Genomic DNA, 26,023 nt, shown 5'->3' with positions numbered 1-26,023 from the left:
TAATCACATGTTAAACCCTAATCGCTCAGCTTCCCCAGACGGCTGAGAACCCCTATTGTGCTTACTTGGAGTACACCATATTTACACATTTTAACCCAATCCAACCGGCCGGAGAAAATAGACAATTTTTCAAACTGTTCTATTTAGGAAAATAATCAACTCATTTGTCCTTTTATTTTTCAGAAATAATCTTTTATAATAATTTGTGTTTAGATTTTTTTATTAATAATCTTGTTGAATCATGATTGAAGAGTTGAACCACTTTAACTAATTGAACCATGATTTGAATATCTTATCGTTTTTTATAAGTTTTTTAAAACATTATTATGATTAAATTAAGGATCCATGTTTTTAATATGGCAGAGGAAAAAGAAGTTTTTCTCTCTCTCTCTCTCTCTCCAACTTCTCTCTGAGCAATCTCTACCTCATCTGTTTTACTCGCACCAAACATACCGACAAAAAGTGGTTTAGGAGTTAGAAAGGAAATGTTAAAGGATGACTTTTTTTTGTTGGTGGTCGAGGTTTGAACCCAGACCTTGCAAATGTTATGCATTGTTCCTACCAACTGTGACTTTGAAAGAAGAAGAAGAAAGCCGAAGATATGATAGCCTATTTCTATCCATAGTGTAAAAACTAAAAAAAAATACCATATTGGAGAACTCTGGCATTTTCTATTCATATAGTTTCTCTACACCCAAAACAAACAAAATAAAATTCAGTCATATATATATAATCTGTCTGCCCTATAAAAAAAAAAAAAAAAATATCCATGAGAAGGAGAGAAACTACCCTCTTTTTCCCTTTCATTCCATTCCTACGAAGCTTTATTATAAATTACAAAAATGGTACACTTAGAAGTTCAAGAATCAAGATTTAAAGATAGTTTACTATACACAAAAAAGTAGCTCTATTACAAAAGGAGTAGTGATATTTGAACAACCATTTTAAACAACTTATGGCACGCTTATACAAGTTCAATAATCAAGATACACCGTTTCTAACATAAACCAACAATAGTAGTTTTTACACAAAAAAACAACAATACTACATATAACTTACTTAAGGTATGTAAACTATTAAAGAATCAAAATCTCATACATTAAATATAAGACACAACCATGTTTGCTGAGATGCAGACACATGCTGCTTTTTTAGCTTATTGCATTACTACTGATGATCCCAGCTTGAATGTAGTCTTCTACATCCTGTTCTTTTGATTGGTTATGACCTTATTGATGCTTAACCACAAAACAAATCAGTTCTATATGCAATGCATGAATTGGTACGTCGTAATATTTATCACGGGCTCAAGCTTTCGAGTTTAAGGACCGTTCAATTTCTTCTAGAGAGCACCCCTTGGTTTCTACCAGGAAGTAATGGGCAAATGCTGCGGCTAACAGGGAAACTGCTCCAAAGCTAGCATATACTGGTGCAACTCCAAATTTCTCTACCAATTCAAGGAAGAATAATCCCACCACAAAGTTGCAAACCTTTATGTAAAAGATAAAAATAAAAATTATTAGACTGAAAAATTCCATCACAAGTAAGAAATGCAAAGTAACATAAAAAGAGCTTTTCATAGAAGAAAATTCACTGAAGATGCCTTAATACCCACCCAATGGGTAGAGAAACTGAACCCCATGATTTTCCCTCGTGTCCTGGTGCTGCTAAGCTCTGGTATAATGATGCCAGTTACAGGGCCAGCTCCAATTGCAAAAGAGAATATATACCTATAACATTGTATAAGGGAAATTGAATCACCCATTTTCAGAAAATATGAAGTACTGGAAACTACCCGATAATGTATAATGTTATTATCAAAATGGTGATGTTAACAATGAAGGAATGAGAAATATTGATAAACACATTTTGTTAACACAATATTATAGAGTGAAATTCACGAGTTCCACAGCTCCCGCTAAATTGGTAGTGGGGTCCACAAGTTTTAATTAGTGTGATTCACATGAATTTCACTAAGCATTGTCACCTATGTTAGTCAAGGAAGAAAAAGCAGTAGCTCTTGCAAAAGGCTTGATAACAAGTAAATGCTTACATGATAGTTCCTAATATTGATAAGTTGTTGCTGAGTTGCTCATCCAATGGAAAGATGACGGCATAGACCACAAGAAACATTGAAATTGCCTACAATTAAGCAGAAATGAAAATAATAAATTACCAAAGAATAAGATCTAAATGAATTCATGTGTGCATGTGCATGCATGATACTCTTATTTACATATTCCAAGAAAGAAGTTACGAGCATCTTGCACACACTCACCATTCCTAAGTAGCTTCCTATAATAAGCTTCTGCCTCCCTTCCCTATCGATTAAGTATAAAGCACAAAGTGCGCCTAAAGAAAAGAATCAGTTCACAGCAATCAGGGTCTGAGTCCAAGAAGAAGCTTATATTGAGATAAAGAAATTCGGTGCATACTACAAACCTGCAAAATTTGTAAGCCCAACAAACAAGCTTGCTAAAGCACTGCTTTGAATTCCAACATCTTGAAAGGTCAGTGATGAAAAATAAAGAACTGCATTTATGCCTGCGAACTGCTGAAGTACAAAAAGAGCCCCTCCAATGAAGGCAACTGTAAACATAGAAGAAACGCATTATTAAATTTTTGCTTCAAGTGGCTTGTAGGTAATGATTGTGAATATGTGCTTGTTCATGAAAAATAAAATAGTACGACGTTAAATTCAATTCTAAGTCCTAACTCCAGCAGAAACCATCACTTTTATGTGCTTATATTTCTGCTGACCTAAATTTTCGATCTATAAAGATAAGAAAAAGAATAATTTTCCATGTACAAAATGGTCTTAAATAATAGCCAAAACCACCTTGATACAACCTCTAGAATGTGGCTGCTCCAAGATCTCTGACCATCTGCTGTCCAAATCACTGCCATCATTCTTGCTGACAGATTGAAACTCTTCAATTGCACCCTCAACTTCAGATGCACCCCAAAGCTCCCATACTACCCTTTTAGCATCATTTATTCTCCCAGCCTAGGCAGAAAAGTCAAAGCTTTAGAAACAACGGAAAAGTGGGCAGATAAGGAAACAACAAAGTCCTACCTTGCAAAGCCAGCGCGGGCTATCAACAGCAAATTGCATACCCAGACCAACAACAAAACCAGGGACGCTTGCAATGTACAACATTGTTCTCCACCTAAAGTATATATTTCATGATACAGGTTAGCCATTATATGGAAAATAATATTCTCTTTCTAAAGAATATAACATACAAATGATGGTCGAATCATAACATAAAGAGACTCAAAAACAATCCCATATATATTGAATTATATTATAAGATCAGGTTTGATTTCGGTAAACATTACAAAAGCATGTTCATGTTGCATTAAATTCTAAGTGGATAAGTATTGGAATCAAGACTTGTCTTAAGGAAACACTGTTTTCACTAAAGAAGTCTTTAAAAATTCTAAGTGGATAAAGTATTGGAATCAAGACTTGTCTTAAGGAAACACTGTTTTCACTAAAGAAGTCTTTAAAATTACAAAATAAGGCTGCAAGCCTGTGGCTGTGGACAGTGGCTCTATATATATATTAAGTCCAATTTGAAATGACTGGAGGGATATTAGCCACATTCCTTGCATTTTTCATTTTAAACATTCTAAGAAAATTAAAAGAGAGGATTAAAGACATTCATATGACATAACACTAATATGGAAATTTGTTTTTTATAGAAAAAAATATATTATACTGCCAATAAAAAGCTATATGAATCGGTTACTAAACAACTATCGCATGTATTAAAACAAAACAAAACAAAAAAATACTGTTGAGATCATAGGGTTTTAAGTATAGAGGGACTAAGGGAGCAAAAGGAGGTTGCATAAACAGTCAAACACACGTCTATTACAGCACATCAACAGAAAATCTCTGGAAACCTATAAGAATCATTTATCAAATAAACCTGTCATCCTTGTTTATCATTCAAAATATTTTATGTTCCAAGTAAAACTAATTATCTACCTCAATAAACCATACAAACACAAGTGAAATCTTTGGATTAAATTTCCATGAGTCCATGAGGAAGAAAATACAAAGAAACTCACCAATGCGGATCGTTCTCAGAAGGAATTCCAAGAGACAATGATGCAATAATACCAAGGCAAGTGCCAATTTGACATAAGGACCCTAGGGAACCTCTATATTTTGTTGGAGCAACCTACACCATATATGACAGTGAATAGACGTGAGAGAAGAAACAGACTTGCTGTTGTTGTCCTAAAGTTTATTTCCTCTCTAAACATTGGAGGGAACCCCATAAATAAGCACCACTTCTGGAAAATTTTACATGGATTTGGCATCTTAGAAATCAGATATGTCATCCTATAATAATTGCAGAATAAGAATTAATCACAAAGTTAATGTTGATATCAATAAATACCTCAGATATATAAATTGGAACAAGAACAGCATTTACACCTATACCAAGGCCAACAAGAAATCTTCCCCCAAGTATCTCATCCAAGGAGTGGGCATTTGCACTGTCAGAAAATGGAACAGATATGATAATAATATCCTTTGACAGATCAACTATAATCTTAGCAAAAGTGTTTGAAGTCTTTAGGCAATACAAGCACTGATGATCAACAAGAATGTTTAGCCAGTCCTGTTATAATCATAAATCATCTATGCATATAACATAATTCAGAACAAAAGGAAAAAAGTGGCATATAAAAATACTACAGTAGAGAAACATTATGAACTAAAAACACTTCAACATATTAGAAATAAACAAGTTAAGGCAAGTTACTGAACAAAAGTTTAATCATTATTCATTAGAAACATGTTCGATGCTGAACAATATTGACTATAGAAGAAAGGGACAAATAGACACAGATAATAATTCAGTTAAAAGGAAGAACAGACCTTCTGTTTGTTTTTTACTCTAAAATCCAGGGTGTAAAGTAAGTGGGAAAAAAAATTAAATTCAAATCAGTTGGAAAAGACAAAACACGAAAGAAAACAGAAGGAAAGAAAAAGAAGCAGTGCTACAAATTTAGACTAATCAATATTTTGGAACTAAGAGTTTGCACACCAGATTGAGAGATTTTAGACATCCAAAAGACCAACAACTATAAATGAGATATTGGCTTTCAAACTATTAAAGTTGTCTACTTTAAAAAGATGATTATGGTTATGGAAGAGATTTAGGAGTGCAGTATAAGCTCTTAAAATTGTCCTTGTAAAGCTCAAACTACCTTTAGAAAATTATAAAAAATTACATTAGAAATTTTATAATTTTTTTGATACTGAATATTCTATATACTTAGCAAGGTTGTTAAGTTTACATGTTTGAATCTGATCAATTATTCTTATTATTAGGAAACCAGAAGGTACCACCTCACTGTAGTATGCATTCATGTTAGTTTATTTTGTGGACAAAAAACTTTCTAAACAAAGGTTTCATCAGAGAACTCCATAAAATTGTTATTACTTCTCCAAAAAAGGGTTTACTAATCTAAAGAAGTGGACCATAATATATATTAATGTTAACATTTTATAAAATGAATGGATCAAATTTAAATCCCATAAAAAAAAAGTCCCGTAGTCAGTAAGCCGATGAAGTGTATGATGTTTCATGGAAGATATCGTGTATTTTGAAAATTATGCAAGTGAATAATCCATTATCAAAATCATATTATGAGAAGCTTTCCATTATTCATTTTAAAAATCTTCACGGAAAAGCTAGACTATCTCTAGAAAAAAAGGACAAAACTAACAAATTATATTAACCATATGTGCTACCTTATTATCGCCCCAAGGATCAAAGGTATGGTATCGATCTGAAATGTGAGCCGACAACCAAGTTTATCTACCAAAGAACCGGTGCTTAAGCTCCCAATAAATGCGCCAGCAATAAATATACTTACAACAAGTCCCTCAATGAATGAGTTTCCTTCAAAACCAAGTTCCCGGGCAATGGAAATGATGGGACCATTCATAATCCTGCAAAGTATGTAATCCAGTTTGAAACACTTCCCAAGAGGCTAAAAAATCAAAAACCAAATCACCACGTTGGTTTCAAAAGTTCATTAAGTTATGCCTCAACCCATTAAGTAACATTTTCTCAAAAGCTTATAGCTTATTTTACTGGCTTCTAGTGTTTTTTATAAGCTAATTCAAGACCAAGTAGCTTATAGCTTATCATTTTTCTCTAAATTTTGCCCTTGCTATCTTAATTGAAAAAAAGTATATATTGATTGAACATATTTTTATGTCATTTCATAATATTTATAAGCTAGTTAAAGAGTTAATTTTATAAAACACTGCAAATTCAATCAACCAACTTATTTATCCACTATCAACTCTAAGCTATAAGCTAGTACATAAATGGAAATAGAAAGTAACTGACCCAATATGATAACCAAAGGTGAAATTGGACAAAGAAGCAATGAGAACGTGAGGAAAAGAAGGTAACCATCCAAGGTCAAATCCTCCTCCAACGCCACCATTTTCATCCAATGGATGTTGCTCTGTCACTTCATCATCTGAAACATTATTACTTGTCTGTGACTCTGAATGATTCTGATCCTTGGTAGCTGAAACTCTTAGCTTAGAAAGACGAAATGAGGAATTGAGAGAGTAAGGTATGGTTTTGATTTTGATTTTGGGTTTGGAGAAGGAAGCGAGTTTGAGGTTGGTGTGAGTGGAGATGATCGCTGAGGACACAAAACCAATTGAGTTCATCTTTCAAAACTGAAAAAAAAAAAAAAAACATGCACCCTAAACTCTTGCTTTATGAGATAAGTAAAATCATTACTGAAAATAGAATATACTACAAAAAAATCTCTAATTTTTGTCTATCTCCAATAAATTAAGTCTTTAATTTCTTTTGAAAAATTAAAAAAATCTCACATCCCTTATGAAATTAACCAAGATAAAAATATAATATGATTTAACCTTATGTCTTAAAAAATTGAATTTTTGGTTATATATAAGTATCATTTTATCAAATTCTACCTTGTTTGTTGATTCAAGTATCTTCCATCAATAAGGCAACGCTAAGCTACAAAGGTTAGAAAATTTCCACATTCAATTCAACACAAAACTATTTAATCTCTCATGAACAATAATAACAATCAATTACTTTGAAAAGAAGCAGAACAAAACAATGGCAAGTGCCAACGTTGCATCAGCACTTGTCTACATGGCAGAGAAATGCATTTCCATGCGAAACTTCAAGCTCATCCACGCTCACGCTTTCCGCACGTGCCTCCACCAACACGCCGTAGTTCTTGGCAAGCTTTTCCGTTTCGCTGCCGTCTCTCCCTTCGGCGATTTATCCTACGCACACAACATGTTCGATCAAATGCCTCAACCAACCACCTTTTTCTACAACACCCTCATCCGTGCCCATTCTCATTCCACCACCCCTTCCTTCTCCTCCCTCTTCTTCAACCGCATGAGGCGAAACAGCATTGCCCCGGATGAGTTTTCTTTCACCTTTTTGCTCAAGTCACGTTCTTTTACAATGCCTTTAGTCCATGACATACACGGCGCGGTTTTTAAATTCGGATTTTGCCGTCATTTGCACGTTCAGAATGCATTGATTCATTTGTATGCTGTTGGGGGAGTGACCATTTCGGCTCGTAAGGTTTTTGAGGATGCGGTTAGAGTGGGTTTGGATGTTGATATTGTGTCTTGGTCTGGGTTGCTTGTTGCACACGCAAAGGCTGGTGAATTGGATGTTGCACGGAAGGTGTTTGATGGAATGCCGGAGAGAGATGTGGTTTCGTGGACTATTATGTTGTCTGCTTATTCGAAGGCCAAGAGGCCTCATGAGACGTTGGATTTGTTTCAGGAGATGAGGCTTGCTGGGGTGTGGCCGGATGAGGTTACTGTGCTGAGTGTGATTTCGGCTTGTGCGGAGTTAGGTGATGCAGAAATGGGGAGGATGGTGCACAAGTTTGTGGAGGAGAATGGGTTTGGGTGGATGGTTGCGCTTTGTAATTCTCTAATTGATATGTATGGGAAGTGTGGATGCTTGGAGGAGGCGTGGCAGGTGTTTGATAGGACGAAGAGGAAGAGTTTGATCACATGGAACGCAATGATGATGGTGTGCGCGAATCATGGCTATGCTGAAGATGCATTTAGGTTGTTTGAAGGGATGATTGGTTCTGGTGTTGTGCCTGATGGGGTGACAATTCTGGCACTTCTTGTTGCATATGCTCATAAGGGGTTCGTAGATGAAGGGATTAGATTGTTTGAGAGCATGCAGAGGGACTATGGCGTCGAACCTAGAATTGAGCATTATGGTGCTGTGGTGGATATGTTAGGACGTTCAGGTAGATTACAAGAGGCATACAATCTGCTTACAAGCATGCCAATTCCAAGCAATGATGTTATATGGGGAGCTTTACTTGGAGCCTGCAGGATTCATGGTGATGTTGGCATGGGGGAAAGGGTTATAAAGAAGTTGTTGGAGTTGAAACCAGATGAAGGGGGATACTATATTCTCCTCCGTGATATCTATGTTGCTGCTGGCCGGACTGCAGAAGCCAATGAGATGAGGCAAGCAATGTTAGCTAGTGGAGCAAGGAAAAATCCGGGTTGTAGTTGGGTGGAAGCATGAACGTTAGATGTGCATAAACAATCATTATGCAAGGCAATTTGATGCCTGGATGTAGGCTGTGCACTTATGCTGTGGAGGCGTCCGCAAGGAATCTTACTCATCTCTGATTTTGCCGCTGTATTGTTGATACAAGGATGAAAATCATGTAACAGTTTGGTTGAGTCATCGTTAGATCGCTTTAAATAACTTCTATTGTTAGATTTTGTCTTGTGCCTCATCGTCATTACAAGCGCTGGCTTTTGTGTTGTCGATCAATGTGCTCTGCAAAATCAATGGGGTTGATCGACGTGTCAAAAAATTTGTTCCATCTCAACTGTTGAATTTTCCTCTTCCTCTAAGGTACTCTCCTTCATCTTGAATTGTACTTCTATGTTTTTCTGCATCTAATTTTTTTTTTCCAAGCTTAAAATTGGGACTTTGATTTTGCAAGAGTGGAAGGTGCAATAAAATACAAAAAACAAGAATTATTACAAAATTTACATACATAATGAATTACTCTATTAATTTATTAATGTTATACTACCTTATATTTTGCAAAGAGGTTGGAAAATTGTTCAAATATGAAAATAGGCTAACCTATGTGAAATATGTAATGACTTGTGTTCCAATCAAAGTTGGTCTGATTCTAACTGCTATTGATTGTTATATATTTATTTGATAAAAGATATCTTTGTATTGCAGTGGAAATGCAACTTATGAATAGTTCTGGTTCTGACAATCAAGGTCAGAAGGGTTTGTTTCCAATGGACTTTTTCTGGAATGCAAAATCTTCAGGTTGGCTAGCTACACTACATGTTGTTTTCAATTGTTCTCTTACCAGAATTCCCTTTTACGCGATATTTTGCTTCTAAGCACTTGCACACTCAAGCTACACTGATGTTTAGTGGGCTAAGCCTTCCAAAAATGCTATTTGGCCTAGGATTCTTGACAAAGGTATTTGTATTTGAACCTGAACCTACTTACCTAAAATCTCCTTAGTGCAGCTTGAGTTAATGAAACATTTCTGTTGAGAAGGATTCCTTTCTAGTTTCGAAGACTAAGAGTTTATTAGTTTGAAAACAAACACTTGTAGATTTTGTTATTGAAAGGTTAAAAGTCAAGGATGTAATTTGCTTTAAACCAAGCATCGAAAAAGGCATTGTACAATCATGCTGCCTTTTTCAATGGAATTCTTCATATACAACATTGCATTTAGTATTGGAGAAATGATGTAAGGATGGGGTTCCTTTAACAAGCACTGCAAATTTATTTGATTAGATATTCTTATAACCATTAGCCAGTAAAATTGGTTACTTTCTTTTCAGTTTTCAATGTTGTATGATGATTTATATCCATTTGTTATTGTTAGTCTATATGTTGTAGTAATATTAGAATATTGTGTTTGCAAATAGTTCTTGCTGAGCTTTTTAAGAACTTTTGGTCTAGATATTGAACACTAAAGCTTTCTTTTGCTGTGAAAATTTGTAGTCTCTTTAAGGAGTCTAAAGGTGGGAAAGGTTGTGAAATATAAGTTTAATGTACAAGCAATATATATACGCACACTAGTTTCTCTCCTTCAATCTAAGACTTGGTTGCGTTCTGAATCTACACTTAATGTACTCTGTCTTTTTCAATTTTGTAATTCTGTTCTCAGTGATTTGAATCTACAATGGAAGCATAGTGACCTCCTTTGTTGATCAATGTTTCATGATTTCCTTTCTCTGTAATGACCCCATTCTTCACCACTGCAATTAAATCTGCACCCTTAATAGTGGATAACCTGTGTGCCACTATAATTGTGGTTCGGTCAACCATAACTCGATCCAGTGCATCCTGAACTACTTTTTCGGACTCAGCATCAAGGGCACTGGTGGCTTCATCTAGTAGTAATATTTTTGGATTCTTCAATATTGCTCTTGCAATTGCCACACGCTGCTTCTGTCCACCCGATAATCTGGATCCTCGCTCCCCCACAACGGTGTCATAGCCCTGCATATATTTTAACTACGAACTCAAATCTATGTACATTTGGGTTTAGGGTGACTAATCTAATAGTGTTTTATGGAAGATTATTGAGCCTATTGTTTCCCTAGTTATTTACCTGCTGCAAACTACTAATGAACTTGTGAGCATTTGCCATTTTTGCTGCAGCAATGATCTCTGCTTCTGTTGCATCTTTTCCCTTTCCATATGCGATATTAGCTCGTACCGTGTCATTAAACAACACAGGCTCTTGGCTTACCAAGCCCATTTTTTGCCTTAACCATTTAACCTGAAGCTTTTGGATTTCTATTCCATCAACTGTAATGTGACCTGAATCTAGGTCATAGAATCTTTGCAATAATGAGATAACTGTTGATTTTCCACTTCCACTTTCTCCTACCAGTGCAACTGTCTGATTTTCATTGGTATACAGATTGTTAGTTACTTCTCAAATAATAGTTTCAACTTTGAAGTTATTTATTTTTTGGTTGAAGAGAATATTGCTTTGTCCTTTGATAATTTAGTAATATACCTTGCGTGAATGAATGGTCAAGCAAAAATCTCTGAATATTTGAACCTCAGGTCTGCTGGGGTACTTGAAACTAACATGGTGAAACTCAACCTCTCCCTTAACATCTTCCAGTTCCAATCCAGAGTCATCACTTGGATCTATTTTCGATTTTCGATCAATAATAGCTAAAATAGACATTGCTGCACATTTTGCCTTGGCCGAATCAGGGGCCAAGGAGCTAGATTGGGAGATTCCAACAGCTGTCATATTTAGGGTAAAGAAGACCTGCAAATTAGCATACAAAATCATCAGTGCTAAATACGCCGTTTCTATGGCTTATGGGATTAGAAACTCATAGAAAGTCAACAAAATCTGAGCACAGGACAAGTGACAAAGCATAAGAAATCTGAGAGCGGAAAAGCTTCAAGCAGGACTTACAAGAAAAACTTCTTTGAATGATGTTTTACCATCCCCTACAAGTTTTGCTCCAGCATAGAAACTGCATGCATAGACCAAAAACAGTAACAAGAATGACATCCCGAAACCAACTCCACTTATTATCCCTTGCTTTATGCCTGCCTTAATTGGTGCTTCACATTTTTTTTGGTACAAGTCCATAACCTTCTCTTCAGCACAGAAAGAAGCAACTGTTCTAATGTTACTCACAGCATCATTTGCCACTTGACTTGCTTCCTCATACAACTTCTGAAACAACAAAAATATGCAATCTTTGATCAATGTTTCTAAAGCATTTCTCCATGTTCTCTTACATAAAATATGAAAATGTAGGTCATAAAATAACTTCTATATGTATCCAAACTCCAAAGTTCAATGGAAAAAATTAGGAACAAACCTTTGCATCTGCACTAAATCCTTGTATAAACTTCATTTGAAGGTATCCATTTAGTCCCAACAGAGGTAGCAAACCAAGAATTATAAGAGCGAGGCTCCAGTTTGCCTGAAATGCAACCACCAGGCCTGCAATTGCAGTAGCTATATTCTGAACCAGTAAACCAAGTGCATCCCCAACCAAACCTCTAACTGTAGCAGCATTGGTGGACAGCTTTGCTGCAAGTGCACCACTTGAATTCTCAGTTTCATCAAACCAACTCATTTCCATTCGAATTATTTTCTCAAAACACAACAGTCGCACCCTCTTTACTAACTTCTCACCAGCAATGGAAAAAAAGTAGGACCTTGTAGGAAAAATTAAGAAAGATGACACACCAAGGACAACAAAAATCAATGCCCAAAACTTTGAATCTTCGTGGAGTTCATCTGCAGGCTCATACAAAGTATTGACCATTTTGGCAATCATTAATCCAAACAAAGGTAATATTGCTCCATTTACGACTGCAGCCATCGTTCCTATAAGTAAGACTGGGATCTCAGGCTTGTTTAGATAAGCTAAGCGGCGAAGTGGTACTTTTGGAGGTGGTGGTTGTTGTGAGGTTCCTAAAGGAGGAACTTCAACTTCCCAACCAGATGTTTCCAGAGGAACAATTGTTGTAGAAAGTGCATGTGATACTGAGAATGAGTGACGACCGCTGTTTCCAACTTGGCTTATAGTTTGCAAGTGAGAAAATCTTTGATTTGAAGAATATGAAATATTTTCTGGTCTGTCAGAGTCAGTTGCAACATTCTGTACTTCTGCCTCCTTCTCAGTCTCTTGTAAACTAATGAGCTTACTATAGGCCCCATCAGGATCTTTAGTGAGTTCCACATGTGAACCTTGTTATCATCCAGAAATATCATCAGAATGTGGCAAGAAAACTAAACTCAGCCAAATTTTTTTAGATTACTATTATCACTCAATAGTAAGAATACAAGTTATGCCGATGAAAAGAAGAAAAAAAAAAATGAATCAACCCAGCTGCTGGTTAGCTTCAGTGAGAAAGTATTTTTACCTTTTTCTACTAGTTTTCCTTGATGAATAACGGCTATAGTAGCGGCATTTCTTACAGTACTTAAGCGGTGGGCCACAATAACAGTAGTTCTGTTTATCATGATTTTGTCTAGTGCCTCCTGTACTATTTTTTCAGATTCCACATCAAGGGCACTAGTAGCCTCATCAAGAAGAAGAATTCTTGGATCTTTTAAAATTGATCTAGCTATAGCAACTCTCTGCTTTTGACCCCCTGAGAGCTGCATTCCGCGTTCACCTATCATTGTATCGAGCCCCTAAATTTTGTTTTGCAAAATTAGTAAGGTTAAAGGGCCATCCAGTATAAGCTGTTATTTAAGATAAGTTTTAAACACGACAGTACATAGTATAATTCTGATCTAAGTTTGGTCTGTATAATTTCAGGGACTAAATGAAAAAAGTTGACCTGTGGAAATTTATCTATGAACCCAGAAGCATTGGCAAGATCTGCGGCTTCTCTGACTTCTTTTTCAGTCGAACCATCCTTACCATAGGTAATATTTTCTTTAATGCTGCCGGTAAACAGAACTGGCTCCTGACTGACCAAGCCTATTTTCTGTCTAATCCATTTAAGCTGAAATTCTTTTACGTTGATTCCGTCAATGAGAACTTGTCCAGCTTGTGGATCATAAAGCCTCTCTATCAGGTTAATAACTGTTGATTTCCCACTCCCACTTTGCCCCACCAAAGCTGCTGTTGTTCCCCTTGGTATTGAAAGAGAAAATCCTTTGAATATAGCTTGATCTGGCCTTGAAGGATAACTAAAACTCACTTCTCTCAGTTCTATGTCCCCACCAATATCATCAAGCTGCTGACCTGTTGTTTCATATGCATCAATATCTGGTTTCCTGTTAATCGTTTCAAACATCTTAAATGCCGCAGCTCGTCCTGAAGCTAAAGCGCTGAGGCTAGGAGATGCCTGACCAAGAGAACTGAAAAAAGAATAAAAGTACTATCAAACTATTTTCTTCTCTGTGTGTGTGTGTGTTTGTTGATGGATGGAAAAAGTGTTATTGTATAAGAATAACAACGAAGCAACTCACAGGGACCCTGTCATTATTGCAAATATTACGGTCATAATGTTCCCTCCTGTGTACCCTTTCTCTACTACCAATTTGCCACCAAACCATATAGCCAAACCATACGCACAGAAAACAATAAAATAAACTGAACCGATTCCAAAACCAGAAACCAATCCCTCTTGCACACCACTCTTGTATGCTTTTGCTAAAGATTGATTATATTTAGCTATAGCTTGCTTCTCCCCAGTGAATGATGCAACCTGCAGCATTGGAGTAATGGGTATTATTATTTACATATTATTTTCCTTAGATTTACAATGTAAATTATTTCTGTATACATACAGTTCTAATAGAACTAAGTGTCTGTTCTACCACCGTTTCTGCTTCAGAATAGGTAACTTGTCTACGGGATGCCACTTTTGCAATAACAATACTCATTACAGCACTAGCAAAGACAAGAGGTGGAATTGAGGATAGCAAGACAAGGGTTAGAAGCCATCCCTTAACAAATGCTATCACAAAGCCTCCAATGAAAGTTGCCACTGACTGTATCAACTGTCCTACCTAATATAAAAGATGGAAAAAACAAAACATATAAAACTCTTGAGTTATTAAGTTGATTTAATACTTCAATAGTGATCCTCTAGTACCTTCTCACCCATTGCATCTTGAATAAGAATTGTGTCACTTGACATCCTTCCAACAACCTCGCCAGTATTAGTTTCTTCCATGTCAAAGAAGCTCGTATCTTGCCTCAAAATTGCTCTGAGGTATAAATTTCGAATTCTTGATGCTTGTCTCTCCCCAGTGACTATCCAGCAAGACACCTCTAGCATATTGTAGACATAGACATCTTTGTTATAACATGTTATATATTTTTTGTTTTAACCCTCCAGTTCTCCGAAGAAATTGATCATAGTAATCTGAAGTTCGGATAGGAGGTGTGTAAAGTTTGATAAATAGTTGTTTCAAGTAAGGTTCAAACTCATATACCGACTTAAGTTGATATAACTAATTTACAGTCAAGAAGTATTTACAAAGAATCTTAAGTACTTACGAAAAAATGATCCTACGAAGGAACCAACAGCCAAGTATACAAAATTCAGGGCCACCTAAGCAGAAAATTAATTCATTATCACATGATAATTTTTGAAGTTATTGAGGTGACATAGACTAGTAGTGAAGGGAATTAAGTACCTTAGAAACATCATGAACTACTTCTCCAGGGCTTGTGGATCTTCCAAATGCATCAATCAAATTTCCAAAGACTACATTCATCAAGGGTGTGGCCAGTCCATTTCCAATAGCACCAATAGTTCCCACAAACATCAATACATGATCAAGAGAGTCTGCAAAAGAGAAGAGTTTGTAAAATGGGACTACGTTGGTGGTTTTGCCTTTTGTTATGCTTGTTTTTGAATCTTGCTGATTCTCTGTCTCTCTTTGGATAGTTTCATGAATTGCAATTGGTGCATGAGTTTCTGATAGTGTGGACTCCAATGTAATACTCTCTCCATCTAAATTTTCATCTATTTTCATGTTGGAAGACATCTATTATTTGCTGTAACAACGCCAATTCAATGCTGGTAAATGAAAATCACCTGTAGCAAAAGGTTACCGGTTCAATATTTCAGCTACATTCATCATTGTGCTGCTCTTCAAGCACAATATTGAAGTTTCTTAGAGAGAAACAGTTACGATAGAGAGGAAGAACTATAGTTTTAGGTGTACCTCTACATAAAGCAATGATTATATTTGGATAAACAAATTAACTAAGCGCGCTTAAAGAAACGTTTATGTATAAGTTATTTTTGTAACAAGATAAAATAAAGTCAAACCGGACTCATATAAGCCATCGTGGAGAGTTTATTACATTTCATAAGCTTTTTTTTTTTTTTCTCTCCATAAATTCTCCTAAAGAGTCTCATAAATACTTATGCAAGTATAAAAGTTCAAATAAGTGAATCTAAAGAGGCCCGTAAACCAATAGATGAAATGAAATGAGTTTTTACCGAACTTCAAGTTGATGAAGCTATTTTTGCATGCAGTACTTGAATGGAACAAAGAAGAATTAGAAGGAACCAATGTCAAATATAATCAATCAAATATGTATGACTTATGTGCATATTATATCATCACATATACCACTTCATTAAGTGTGGAAAATGACAGCAAGAAAAACGCAGTTTGTTTTGTTCATAAAATCCATTATATCAAACATTCTCCATGTGGAATCGACGGAAGAAGTCTAAATCATTTGATTCTTTATTAGCCTTAGGTTAGAATAATTCAATCCATAAAATAGTGACATGATAAGTTCCTATTACATGATCATTTCACTATTATTATTTTTCTCTCACGAAGGTTTATTAAGTTCGAAGTTCTTTAATCAACCAAAATTACATTTGATGTGTTCATTTTTTGTGATATAAACCATGCATAAAAGTAAGGATGGTAGGTGTCTGTATTTTCTAGTACTACATAAAATGTACTTAGGAGTAACATTGGATATTAACAGACAGATATAACTTTAAAAAATGGTCTAGTTGTAAGTTGACTTCGATGATGTAATCATTGATTTGCATAAACATAAATTTGGTCAGTAGGTTTTAATTTTTTAATTTTTTTTTGGTCCTATGCATAGTTTATTTTCTGTTTATATAATATGAATATACTAATGCTGAAGAAACTGCATGACGTTTGTAATTGGAATAGTCTTTTAGCCGAAAAGTATATTCACCAAATATGTCGAAATTAAAACCAACCAAATTCTTAATTATTTGCGTACAGATATAGGTGAGACGGCCCCTTTTTCTAGTATTGTTTTTTATAGTACGTGTGTACAAAGCTTCTTCCAAAGAAGACAAAATACTTTATTAAGGTTTTATGAGTGAAAATACAATCCAAATATAATATAGTACTAGATACTTTTTGATATATAAAGGTAAATAATTGCGAGTAATTTGGAATATATGTACTTTATGTTTGAATTTTTTTGTTAATCATTCTTTAATTTTCAACAATGTTATTTATTCTAACCATGTTTTTCATGAGTAATGCTGTAAAGTTTCTTATCATTAAAAAATAAAAAAATAAAAAAAAAATAAAAAGTGGAGATGAGTACGTACAACATCGTTAGAGGATCCTTCAAAAAAAAAACATCGTTAGAGGAGTGAGTGCCGAAGATAATCCATGAGGCTATGTATCGTACCATGTTTTAACAAAACTATTACAGTCTTCAATGGGTGCAAAACATGTCTGGAGTGACTGTGGTTGTTTGTAGGGAAGGAAGGTTTAAAATATTTTAATGCAAATTAGAGTTACAATGGTTTATTGTGGTAACGGTAATGATTATTATAACTCTTTGTTTTGATAAAAAAAAAAAAAAAAAAAAAAAAAAAAAAGGAAATGCTAAACATTACGATAATAAAGTTGACGAATATATCACGACATCAATATTTGTAATCCACTATTTACAACAATACCTATCTTGATTTCCATCAGATCTGGAATACAGTTTCGACGAGGATTTTGAACATAAAACGTGCATCCAGTAGTTTCACCAACAAAGGGTTTGTGAGATATAACATTGCTAAAAAAAAAAAGAGTAATAGCTCAATTGAAAATGAGATCGCCAACTCATCAAATAAGTTGTAAAAATCCGGTGTATTGTGCATGTTTGATTTTAATACGTGCATATTTTTGTTTATTAAAAGAATGAGAAAACTTGAATGTTAACTAATGGAGAAAAAGTAGTAATTGAAATAAGTTTTTCCCAAGATCCTCTATGTTATCAAATCGTGTGAAATTTTATCTCGAGTATAACATATTAACACACCAACCAATTTGGGCATCCTTTGCCAAATAATTTTCAACTTCTAGTTTTTACCCTGAACAAATCAATGTAAAGGTAATCTCTAAATAGCAGGGAGCCAGGGACATCGCTTTTGATCTAAATTAGTAGTCCAAACTTTACCCATAATATTTTTTTTTTTCTTTCCCTCAACCTAAAACTAGATTACCAAGAAATGACTGATTAACTAGCGCTACCTACCAAGTAAAGCTATCGCACCACGCCGTGTTGGGTCTATGGGCTAGTTTTTACATATAAATGATGTCTACAAAAAATGAAATATTAATGAGATTTGACGGCTTATTTTATTTCAATTAACAATTGTTAGGATTATAAATCGACTTTGGCTAATAAACTAGTTGAATAAAATTGCTAAAACTATAGTTTAGGTGAAATAGTACATGGTATTTAATTCCATTTGACAAATTTTCTAATATTATTTTAGCCACGTCATATGGTGTTATGTGCTTATGGTGGTATGTGCTTGTTAGGGGTAGGAAGGGGCGGTTGTGTGTTGAGAGGGGCGATGGGTAGGTGTGGTGGCAGACTATGAGAAGTATCAGAGAGGGCGTGGGTCAGGTGGATGGTGAGTGGCTGAGAGATAAAATTAGTTGGAAGATGTGTGATGGGAATTTTACTTTGTTTTTGTTAGATCCCTGATTGGATGATATGCCCCTGAGATACACTTATAGAAGATTATACGAGTTAGCTGATATAAATTGACAAATGTAGAGAATGTGTTCATTATGGGGTGGGGAGTGAACGGTGAGGAGTGGAAGTGGCGTAGGAGGTTATTTGCTTGGGAGGAAGAGTTGGTGAGAGAGAGTGTGTTGGGCGGCTAACTCCAATGGTTTTACAGGTTGGATCAGTTGATCATTGAATTTGGCAGTTACATTCATCTCATTGCTATTCTGTTAGTAGTGCCTACAATAAATTGATAGAAGTTGACATCAATCACTACCAAAATCCTCATCAATTTGTCAGGCACAAGGATGTTCCTCGTAAAGTCTCTATTTTTACTTGGAGGCTTTTGCGTAATAAAGTCCAAACTAAGGATAATTTAGTGCATAGGAGCATTATGGCAGCTAGTGAGCAAGGATGTGGACATTGACCATCTTTTCAAATGTGATTTTTATGACAACCTTTGGTATTTTATTTCCAACCGACTTGGCTTCTTTACTATGTACAATGGCAAGGTTCTTCAGCATATTTATCACTTCAGCATAGTGACTTGGCTTCTTCACATAGGTCTCTGACTCAGGATTAAATATAAATAAGTCTCTGACTCTGCACTTCCGTTATCACTTTAGTCCCTGACGTTAAAAAAATATGTTAAGTGATGATGTGGCGCATATGAGGTGTCACACGGACCAAAATGAAAGAAGAAAATGGTCACTTTAGTCCCTAAACCAAAAATCAATATTCCCAAATTGAATATCAAATTCCTAAATCCTTAAATCTCAAATCCCTAAATGTCATTTAATTCTCTCTTTTGTTCAAAATTAATCTTCCATTAAACACAACTTAATGTTAGGTCCCTGACTGTGCATAATTACTATCAGTTAGGTCCCTGACAATGAATTAGCAAATTCATTAGCATCTATTAGTCTTGATTATTGTTATATTCATATAATAATTCATAACTCTACCCCGTAGGTCTGAGCATACAATAATCAAGAGCTCAAGATATATTCAAATAATAATTCATTTCTATTGAATTTCTTTTAACATAATTTCTAACTCAAAATTTGTTCTGCTTAGTAGGTACTAGTGCTACATCTAACATAAGTTGTTTATGTTTCCAAGTTTATTATCAAATTTCTCACTTTAATTTTTTCTTTCATGAGAAGTTAAAACAAGTAAAGCATGAGTTCTTTCATGTAACTTAATAGCATGAATATGATATTTGATACTATTGAATCAACACCATCTTGTACAAATCACCATCTTAAACTATGATAATAATAATCACAACAGGCAACTTCAAGCTTGTGTATTTTAGTAAGTGAATTTATGCATGAATTATTCAAATCTCTCCACCAAAAATTGAATATTGTTGTTGACAGACACATAAAAAATCAAGCTATAACTTTAAAATACTTAGAGGGATTATAATTAAACACACCATTCATATTTCATTTCTCTATATATGTAATCCTGATGTCATTATATACTAAAGGGAGAAAGAGGTAACATAACCAAAACACTATGGCACTACTATAAAACTCCAAACCTTAGCCCAACATATCATTGCCTTAAGATCAGCTTTCAAGCCAAAAAGGTCCCTAATAGCCAGGAACTTTAGTGAAATTTTGTGTTTACTTTCAGGGACCTAACTGATAGTAAGTATGCACAGTCAGGGACCTAACAGTAGGTTGGTGTTTAATGGAAGATTGATTTTGAACAAAAAAGATAATTAGATGACTTTTAAGGATTTAAGATTTAGGGATTTGATATTCAATTTGGGGATATTTTTTTTTGGTTCAGGGACCAAAGTGACCATTTTCTACTTTCACTTTGGTCCCTGTGACACCTCATATGTGTCACATCATCACTTAAAAGAATTTTTTAACGTCAGGGACTAAAATGATAACGGAAGTGCAGAGTCAGAGACTTATTTGTATTTAATCCTGAATCAGGGACCTATGTGACAACGAGCTGTATAATCAGGGACTAAAGTGACTATTTGCTCCATTTAAATATGATAAAATTTGGGAGAAAACTTAGGTACAATTCCTTAGGTCCTTTTCGTATGGTTCTTAACTAAAAATATATATTTTTTGGATATAACAAACTTTGAGAAAATTATGAATTTGAGGAAATCATAGTGAATTTAGTTAAGAACCATACGAAAAGTATCTAAGGAATTGTACCTAAGTTTTCTCCTAAAATTTGTCATGATTTGTCTTTACTTCGTAACACTGAACATGAATTGTTTTTTTCTTTGTATTTTGCTAATATATTAGTACTAATGGCTATAATCCAAATGCTACTTATGAAAGGTTTATGATGCACGTAATTTATACGATATATTGAATTACAAGGAATTATATAATTTCAGCATGATACCATATTCCTTCAAAAAAAAAAAAAGCATGATACCATACAATACATGACAAATGGGGTTTGGGTCCGTAAGTTTTGAAATCCAATTAAGAATCTAATTGGACTCACTTTGTTTCCCTTGTGAAACATCTACTTAGAGTTGATCATGATGGATTATATGTTAAAACTATACTAATTAAAACAATATTAGAACTATGTAATAAACAGGTTGGAAAGAAACGACTGAACTTGAAGATTGAAAGTTATATGAATGACTATATACATTGACAATGTAAAATAGTTTAACACCGTTGTTCAATAGAATATTTTTGTGGTTAACAAAATCTCTCGTTGTAAATGTTTATGTGATATTATAGGTAATTTTTATGGTTAGCAAAACTCTCTTTATAGTTGTTTAAAACATAAAAGTAAATAAGATGAAATACATCTATCAAATAAGTGAATATCTTTTTCGTTTTTCTTTTTTCATTAGTTTTTGATAATAAATTTATTTGTGGTGGCTAAATATATAATTATTAAGGTAGCTAACCGAACAATATATTAAGATTTTTTCCAATAAGAGGGTCTTAAACATTTAAAACATGATACCTATTAAGTACATCTGTTGGAGAGAAATTTTTTCGGGGTATTATAAGACTTGGAATCTTACTTAAGACCTCTAATCCAAGCGGGACTCGCACTCTTTTAATATTAAAAAATTGAAATGTAATAATGATATAAAGTTATTGATATTTTATTAGTGGGTTTAATTTAAAAAAATTTGTGTGAGATGCTGAGTTGGAGGAATTGAATACTTATTAGATATTACTATTAAAAAATTATAAATTAGTGCTGTGTATACATAAAACTCATTTAAGTATAAAAAAACAAGTGTCTCCATTATAGATGTAGTAATTTTTTTTTTAGAGTAGCCAGACTACCCTATGGACAAGGAGTTTCACCCTTGTTTTTAAACTACTTCAACCACTAACTTAACTAAATTAGATAAATTATAAACTATTTGTAATAAGTTCATATGATATAAGCTAATTTATTAGGTATCCTTTAACTTTTTTAGCAAGCGCAACCTTGAGTGGGTTGTAGACTTGTTGCAGCAACCTTTACACGAATGTTTCAACCCAGCGATCCATTTGTCGGTGCTACTGTTTATATTTCCTTTGACCACACATTCCACGAGTTGGGTAACATTAAAAAGTTCCACCATCTTAATCTATCTCGCAAATTATGGCGGGTTAAAAGTAGGATGCATCGAATTCATTTTCAAATTTGAACGTGTGATGCGTTGTGCTTACACTTTTTTTTGTCAAGTAGTCGTGGCAAGAATTCACCTTTTGTAACGTGAATAAATAGGGTGTTTGGGGTTCGAACTCCAACCCTTACATATAATAATGCATGTTCTGCCAACTGAGCTAAATACCATGTTCTTTAGAGAATGTTTTTGTGTTTTTTTCCCTCTTTTCTTACAAACAAGTTTTTGTGTTTCTTAAATTTATACTTTTGTGATTTAGATGTAACCATAATAAATTTATCATTAGTGACATTATTATCAATCGAGATAAAGTTGTTATCTAAATCGGCTTTACTCTACCTTCGAAACACTTATTAAGGATTATACTTTTAAGAGTTTTTTAGAAATGCATTTCTTGACTTTCTTTTCCATACAGAGACATAATTCCCTCAATCTTGCTCTATGTTATACTTTCTACAATTGACTTGAGAATGTCCAATGCTAATAACATTGCAAGGTTTACACAACAAAGACAATATTTCATACTCAAATATGACAAAGAATGCATGTCCTACTCGTTCCACTAATATGCTATCATGAAGAGTTTTGAGCAAAATCAACATCAAGAAGAACAGCAAAGTGACTCATGATTTTGAAATTGGCCATAAGTACTTGTGAAAATAATATTTAATCTCCAATATTCCCGTGGAAGATTGTGAATGACTTCCATCACCAAATGACTTCCAAAGTTTTAATAACTTCTCAATAAGAATGGAAGACATTATGAGCACATCTCCCTTGGACATAGTAACCTGGCCATTTTTTAGAGGAACATGGTAACTTGATCATTAAAGTTGTTTTTCCAACTAGACATATCTTGTTGATATTCTTCTTCTAATACCTTGATGGCAAGGCAAGGGAAGAACTCTTTAGAAAATGTTTTGGTAACTAACTTAAAGTGATATCACTACTCACTAGTGTTAGCAACGGCTTGGCAAACGATTTTGGAGTACCTTGATGTGTTCTATTCAAGTTAACATCGCTATGAGAGTAATCAACAATGTTGTGTACAGGTGAAAAGCGATGGCAACCATAATAAAGGGATCTTTTGGGAGGGAGGAAGAAGGAGGGCCGTAAAGAATCATCAAAGGAAGCTAAGTAGAGAACATGTTGCACATAGCATCAATATTCAATGACAATTATTTGTCTCGTGTTTCTTTTATATTTTGTTTGCTAAAATGTTTCTTTTATAGAAGTATTTATTAGTGACAAATATTTATTCAACTTTTTATATATGAATGAAAAATATCTATCCTTTTTTTTTGGTACATAAAAGAAGGCAAAGCCCAAAGAAAAAAAATTATGAAATTAAACGAACATTCCTAAGCATGCAAACTCCGGAAATATCCTCGAACAAAATACTTTGCAGCTCCATTGGAGGGGCCTCTAAAACAATGGACACCAAATAATCTTGTGTTAGACTATACGCAGCTAACCAATCCGCACATCTGTTTCCTTCACGAAATGTGTGGTTTATCTGCACCACCCCAAGAAATTCAATAAGATCTCGTATTCAACGAATAAGAACGGGGGTAGCCCCATTAATCTTACAATTACCTGTTACCATGTCCACTAGAAGTTTGGAGTCACTTTCCACAATAAGTTGCGAAAAACCCAGACTTCAGGATATCTTTAATCCCTCATACATGCCCCACATCTCGGCATAAAGAGCATCACATGTTCCAATTTTCCGAGCATATCCTTTTAGCCAATGACCGTTGGAGTCTCGAATAAGTCCCCTACATCCTGCAATGTCCAAAGACTCCTTATAAGCTCCATCACAATTCAGTTTGACCCAGTCTCTATGTGGTCTCTTCCAGCCGATGTAGATAGTGTCAATAGCTCGTGACCCTTGTGGTAGGTGAAGATGGTCGTTCCTGCCAATGGCTCGAACAAGTTCAAAAATGATATGAATAGGGTCAATAGGATGATGAAAGTCATCTTCAAAGATAGATTTATTCCTCCACTTCCAAAGATTCCAACATGTCACTAGAAAGATAGATCGCCAATCCTCCTCGTGTGCTTTGTACTTCTCATGGGAGAGGTTATTGAAAATCCAATCCCTGCAATTCAAAGAAAAAAAAATTAGTAATATGAATTTATGCCACTAACTTGATCCAAACCTGGGTTGCGTAAACACAATCACGCAAACACATGGATGATTGTTTCTTCTCCATTCCCACAAGTAGGACAAGTTGGTGAAACTCCAATTCCCCATTTGCTTCGACGATAGTTAGTTAAGAGGCGTTCATGTGCCGCCATCCACATGAATGTTTGGATTCTGTGAGGACCTTTACAATCCCATATTTTCTTCCATTCCCCATCAATATGACGATAATTTCCCCGCTGAAGATCATAGACACTTCGAATAGTGAAGTGGCGAGTATTAGTGCCTTTCCATCCAATAATGTCAGAACCATCAACGTCCATGGACGCTGGAAGGGCCAAAATCTGATTAGCCTTGTCCGAAGGAAGATGAGAATTTAGAAAGTCTATCCCTTGTTTGTTATATATTTATTAATGACAACTATTTGTCCTCTATTTTTTTTACATATTGTGTTTCATGTATTTTTATTATATATTACTCAAAAATATTAATGTCTTATGTTTTTTATTTATTTATCGGTGGTAAATATTTATTCCATTTTTTTTATGTATTGATGAAAAATATTTGTACCATATTTTTTATATTTAAATTATTTATCTTATGCTCCCCTAAAAATATTTATCTTATGCTTTATATGTATTTGTGACAAATATTTGTATTTTTTGCCCTAAAAAACATTTGTAATTTTTATCCATATCAATCTTTGAATGAGTGAGAATTAAGCAATGAGGGGAAAATAGAGAAGAGACAGAGGTGAGAAAAATAAGGAAGATAGACAGAGTGTGGAGAAAGAGAAATTCTTATGTAGGAACGAATCTAACCTATCATCTTTACAAACAACAAATTAAAACATGACACGTCGTTGTTTTTCCACCATGAATGGTGTTGGTGGTGAATGGTGATGGAAGATCACGAACTAGTGGTGGTGGAGAGAGAGAGAGAGAAAGAACTAGTTGATTTATTTTTTTATAATTATTTTAAAAGAAAACAACGACGTGTCATGTTTTAATTTGTTGTTTGTAAGGATGATATGTTAGGTTCGTTCCTACACAAAATTTCTCGTGGAGAAATATAAGGAAGAGAGGGAGAGTGGTGGAGGAAAGAAAATTTTAATTTTGAAATTTGAATTGATGAGGTGGTATAAGGTAATTTTGATTTTGGAATATTATTTTTATTTTTTAAAATACTTCTTCGGAATGAAATACAAGTGAATAAAGTAGTTGAAATGTTAATGTATATGGTTAAAAATTTAGTCCATATATATATTAACTTTTCAAATATTTTGTTTGCTTATATTTTCTTTCCGAGTGCTGTTCAAATGTAGGTATTTTAATTTTTGAAAGGATGAACATGTTTTTTGAGCATGAAAGTTTTTCCAAATCACCTAACTTTCTTATAGATATAGATGAATTTTGGAAATATAACGGCTCATAATATTAAGATTTTCCCTAAAAAAAATAATATTAAGATTTGAATAAGTAGCAGTATCTAATTATTCCACTCCCCACAAAACATTATTGTTTTCAATAATAACTTCTATATCCGTCGTTCCATGTGTAATAGTAGCAATAAATAGAGCAAAATAATAGCCTCATTGAATTGAATTCCAAGTAGTGACGTTCTTTGTTCCCCCACATAACTGTACATTTTCCCTTATTTGCCAAATTCAAATTCACACTCTCCC

General features: G+C 34.4%; 3 protein-coding genes across 5 annotated transcripts; 1 reads left to right on the top strand and 2 right to left on the bottom strand.

Annotated features, from left to right (window-relative positions):
• Positions 1 to 858: 858 nt before the first annotated feature.
• LOC11432701 (probable plastidic glucose transporter 1) lies at positions 859 to 6,798 on the bottom strand. Its single transcript, XM_003601346.4, has 11 exons — positions 6,387 to 6,798; positions 5,780 to 5,980; positions 4,416 to 4,515; positions 4,081 to 4,193; positions 3,077 to 3,170; positions 2,851 to 3,007; positions 2,443 to 2,589; positions 2,279 to 2,352; positions 2,054 to 2,142; positions 1,616 to 1,730; positions 859 to 1,490 (listed from the first exon to the last, which is right to left on the bottom strand). Exons 1-11 carry the CDS (start codon positions 6,719 to 6,721, stop codon positions 1,308 to 1,310), a joined length of 1,608 nt encoding a protein of 535 aa, XP_003601394.2. The 5' UTR covers positions 6,722 to 6,798; the 3' UTR covers positions 859 to 1,307.
• Positions 6,799 to 6,971: 173 nt separating this feature from the next.
• LOC11442202 (pentatricopeptide repeat-containing protein At5g56310) lies at positions 6,972 to 15,015 on the top strand. Of its 3 annotated transcripts, XM_039831530.1 has the most exons (4): positions 6,972 to 8,945; positions 9,288 to 9,539; positions 13,388 to 14,305; positions 14,415 to 15,015. In XM_039831530.1, the coding sequence occupies exon 1, from the start codon at positions 7,146 to 7,148 to the stop codon at positions 8,604 to 8,606; it is 1,461 nt and encodes a 486-aa protein (XP_039687464.1). In that variant the 5' UTR covers positions 6,972 to 7,145; the 3' UTR covers positions 8,607 to 8,945; positions 9,288 to 9,539; positions 13,388 to 14,305; positions 14,415 to 15,015. The 3 variants fall into 3 exon arrangements, with proteins under 3 accessions (XP_039687464.1, XP_024635438.1, XP_003601393.1); XM_024779670.2 differs by having other exon boundaries at positions 9,288 to 9,380; positions 13,388 to 15,015; XM_003601345.3 differs by having other exon boundaries at positions 13,388 to 15,015.
• On the bottom strand, positions 9,779 to 15,576 carry LOC11442201 (ABC transporter B family member 11). The gene is made up of 12 exons (XM_003601344.4): positions 15,223 to 15,576; positions 15,083 to 15,137; positions 14,676 to 14,854; positions 14,368 to 14,589; positions 14,047 to 14,285; positions 13,410 to 13,935; positions 12,987 to 13,260; positions 11,933 to 12,810; positions 11,518 to 11,784; positions 11,101 to 11,364; positions 10,687 to 10,980; positions 9,779 to 10,574 (listed from the first exon to the last, which is right to left on the bottom strand). Exons 1-12 carry the CDS (start codon positions 15,574 to 15,576, stop codon positions 10,236 to 10,238), a joined length of 3,891 nt encoding a protein of 1,296 aa, XP_003601392.3. The 3' UTR covers positions 9,779 to 10,235.
• Positions 15,577 to 26,023: the final 10,447 nt, after the last annotated feature.

This window comes from Medicago truncatula, chromosome 3 (genome assembly GCF_003473485.1).
Source record: "Medicago truncatula cultivar Jemalong A17 chromosome 3, MtrunA17r5.0-ANR, whole genome shotgun sequence".
Classification (NCBI taxonomy): Eukaryota; Viridiplantae; Streptophyta; class Magnoliopsida; order Fabales; family Fabaceae; genus Medicago; species Medicago truncatula.
This window is presented reverse-complemented; position numbering and strand designations above follow the sequence as displayed.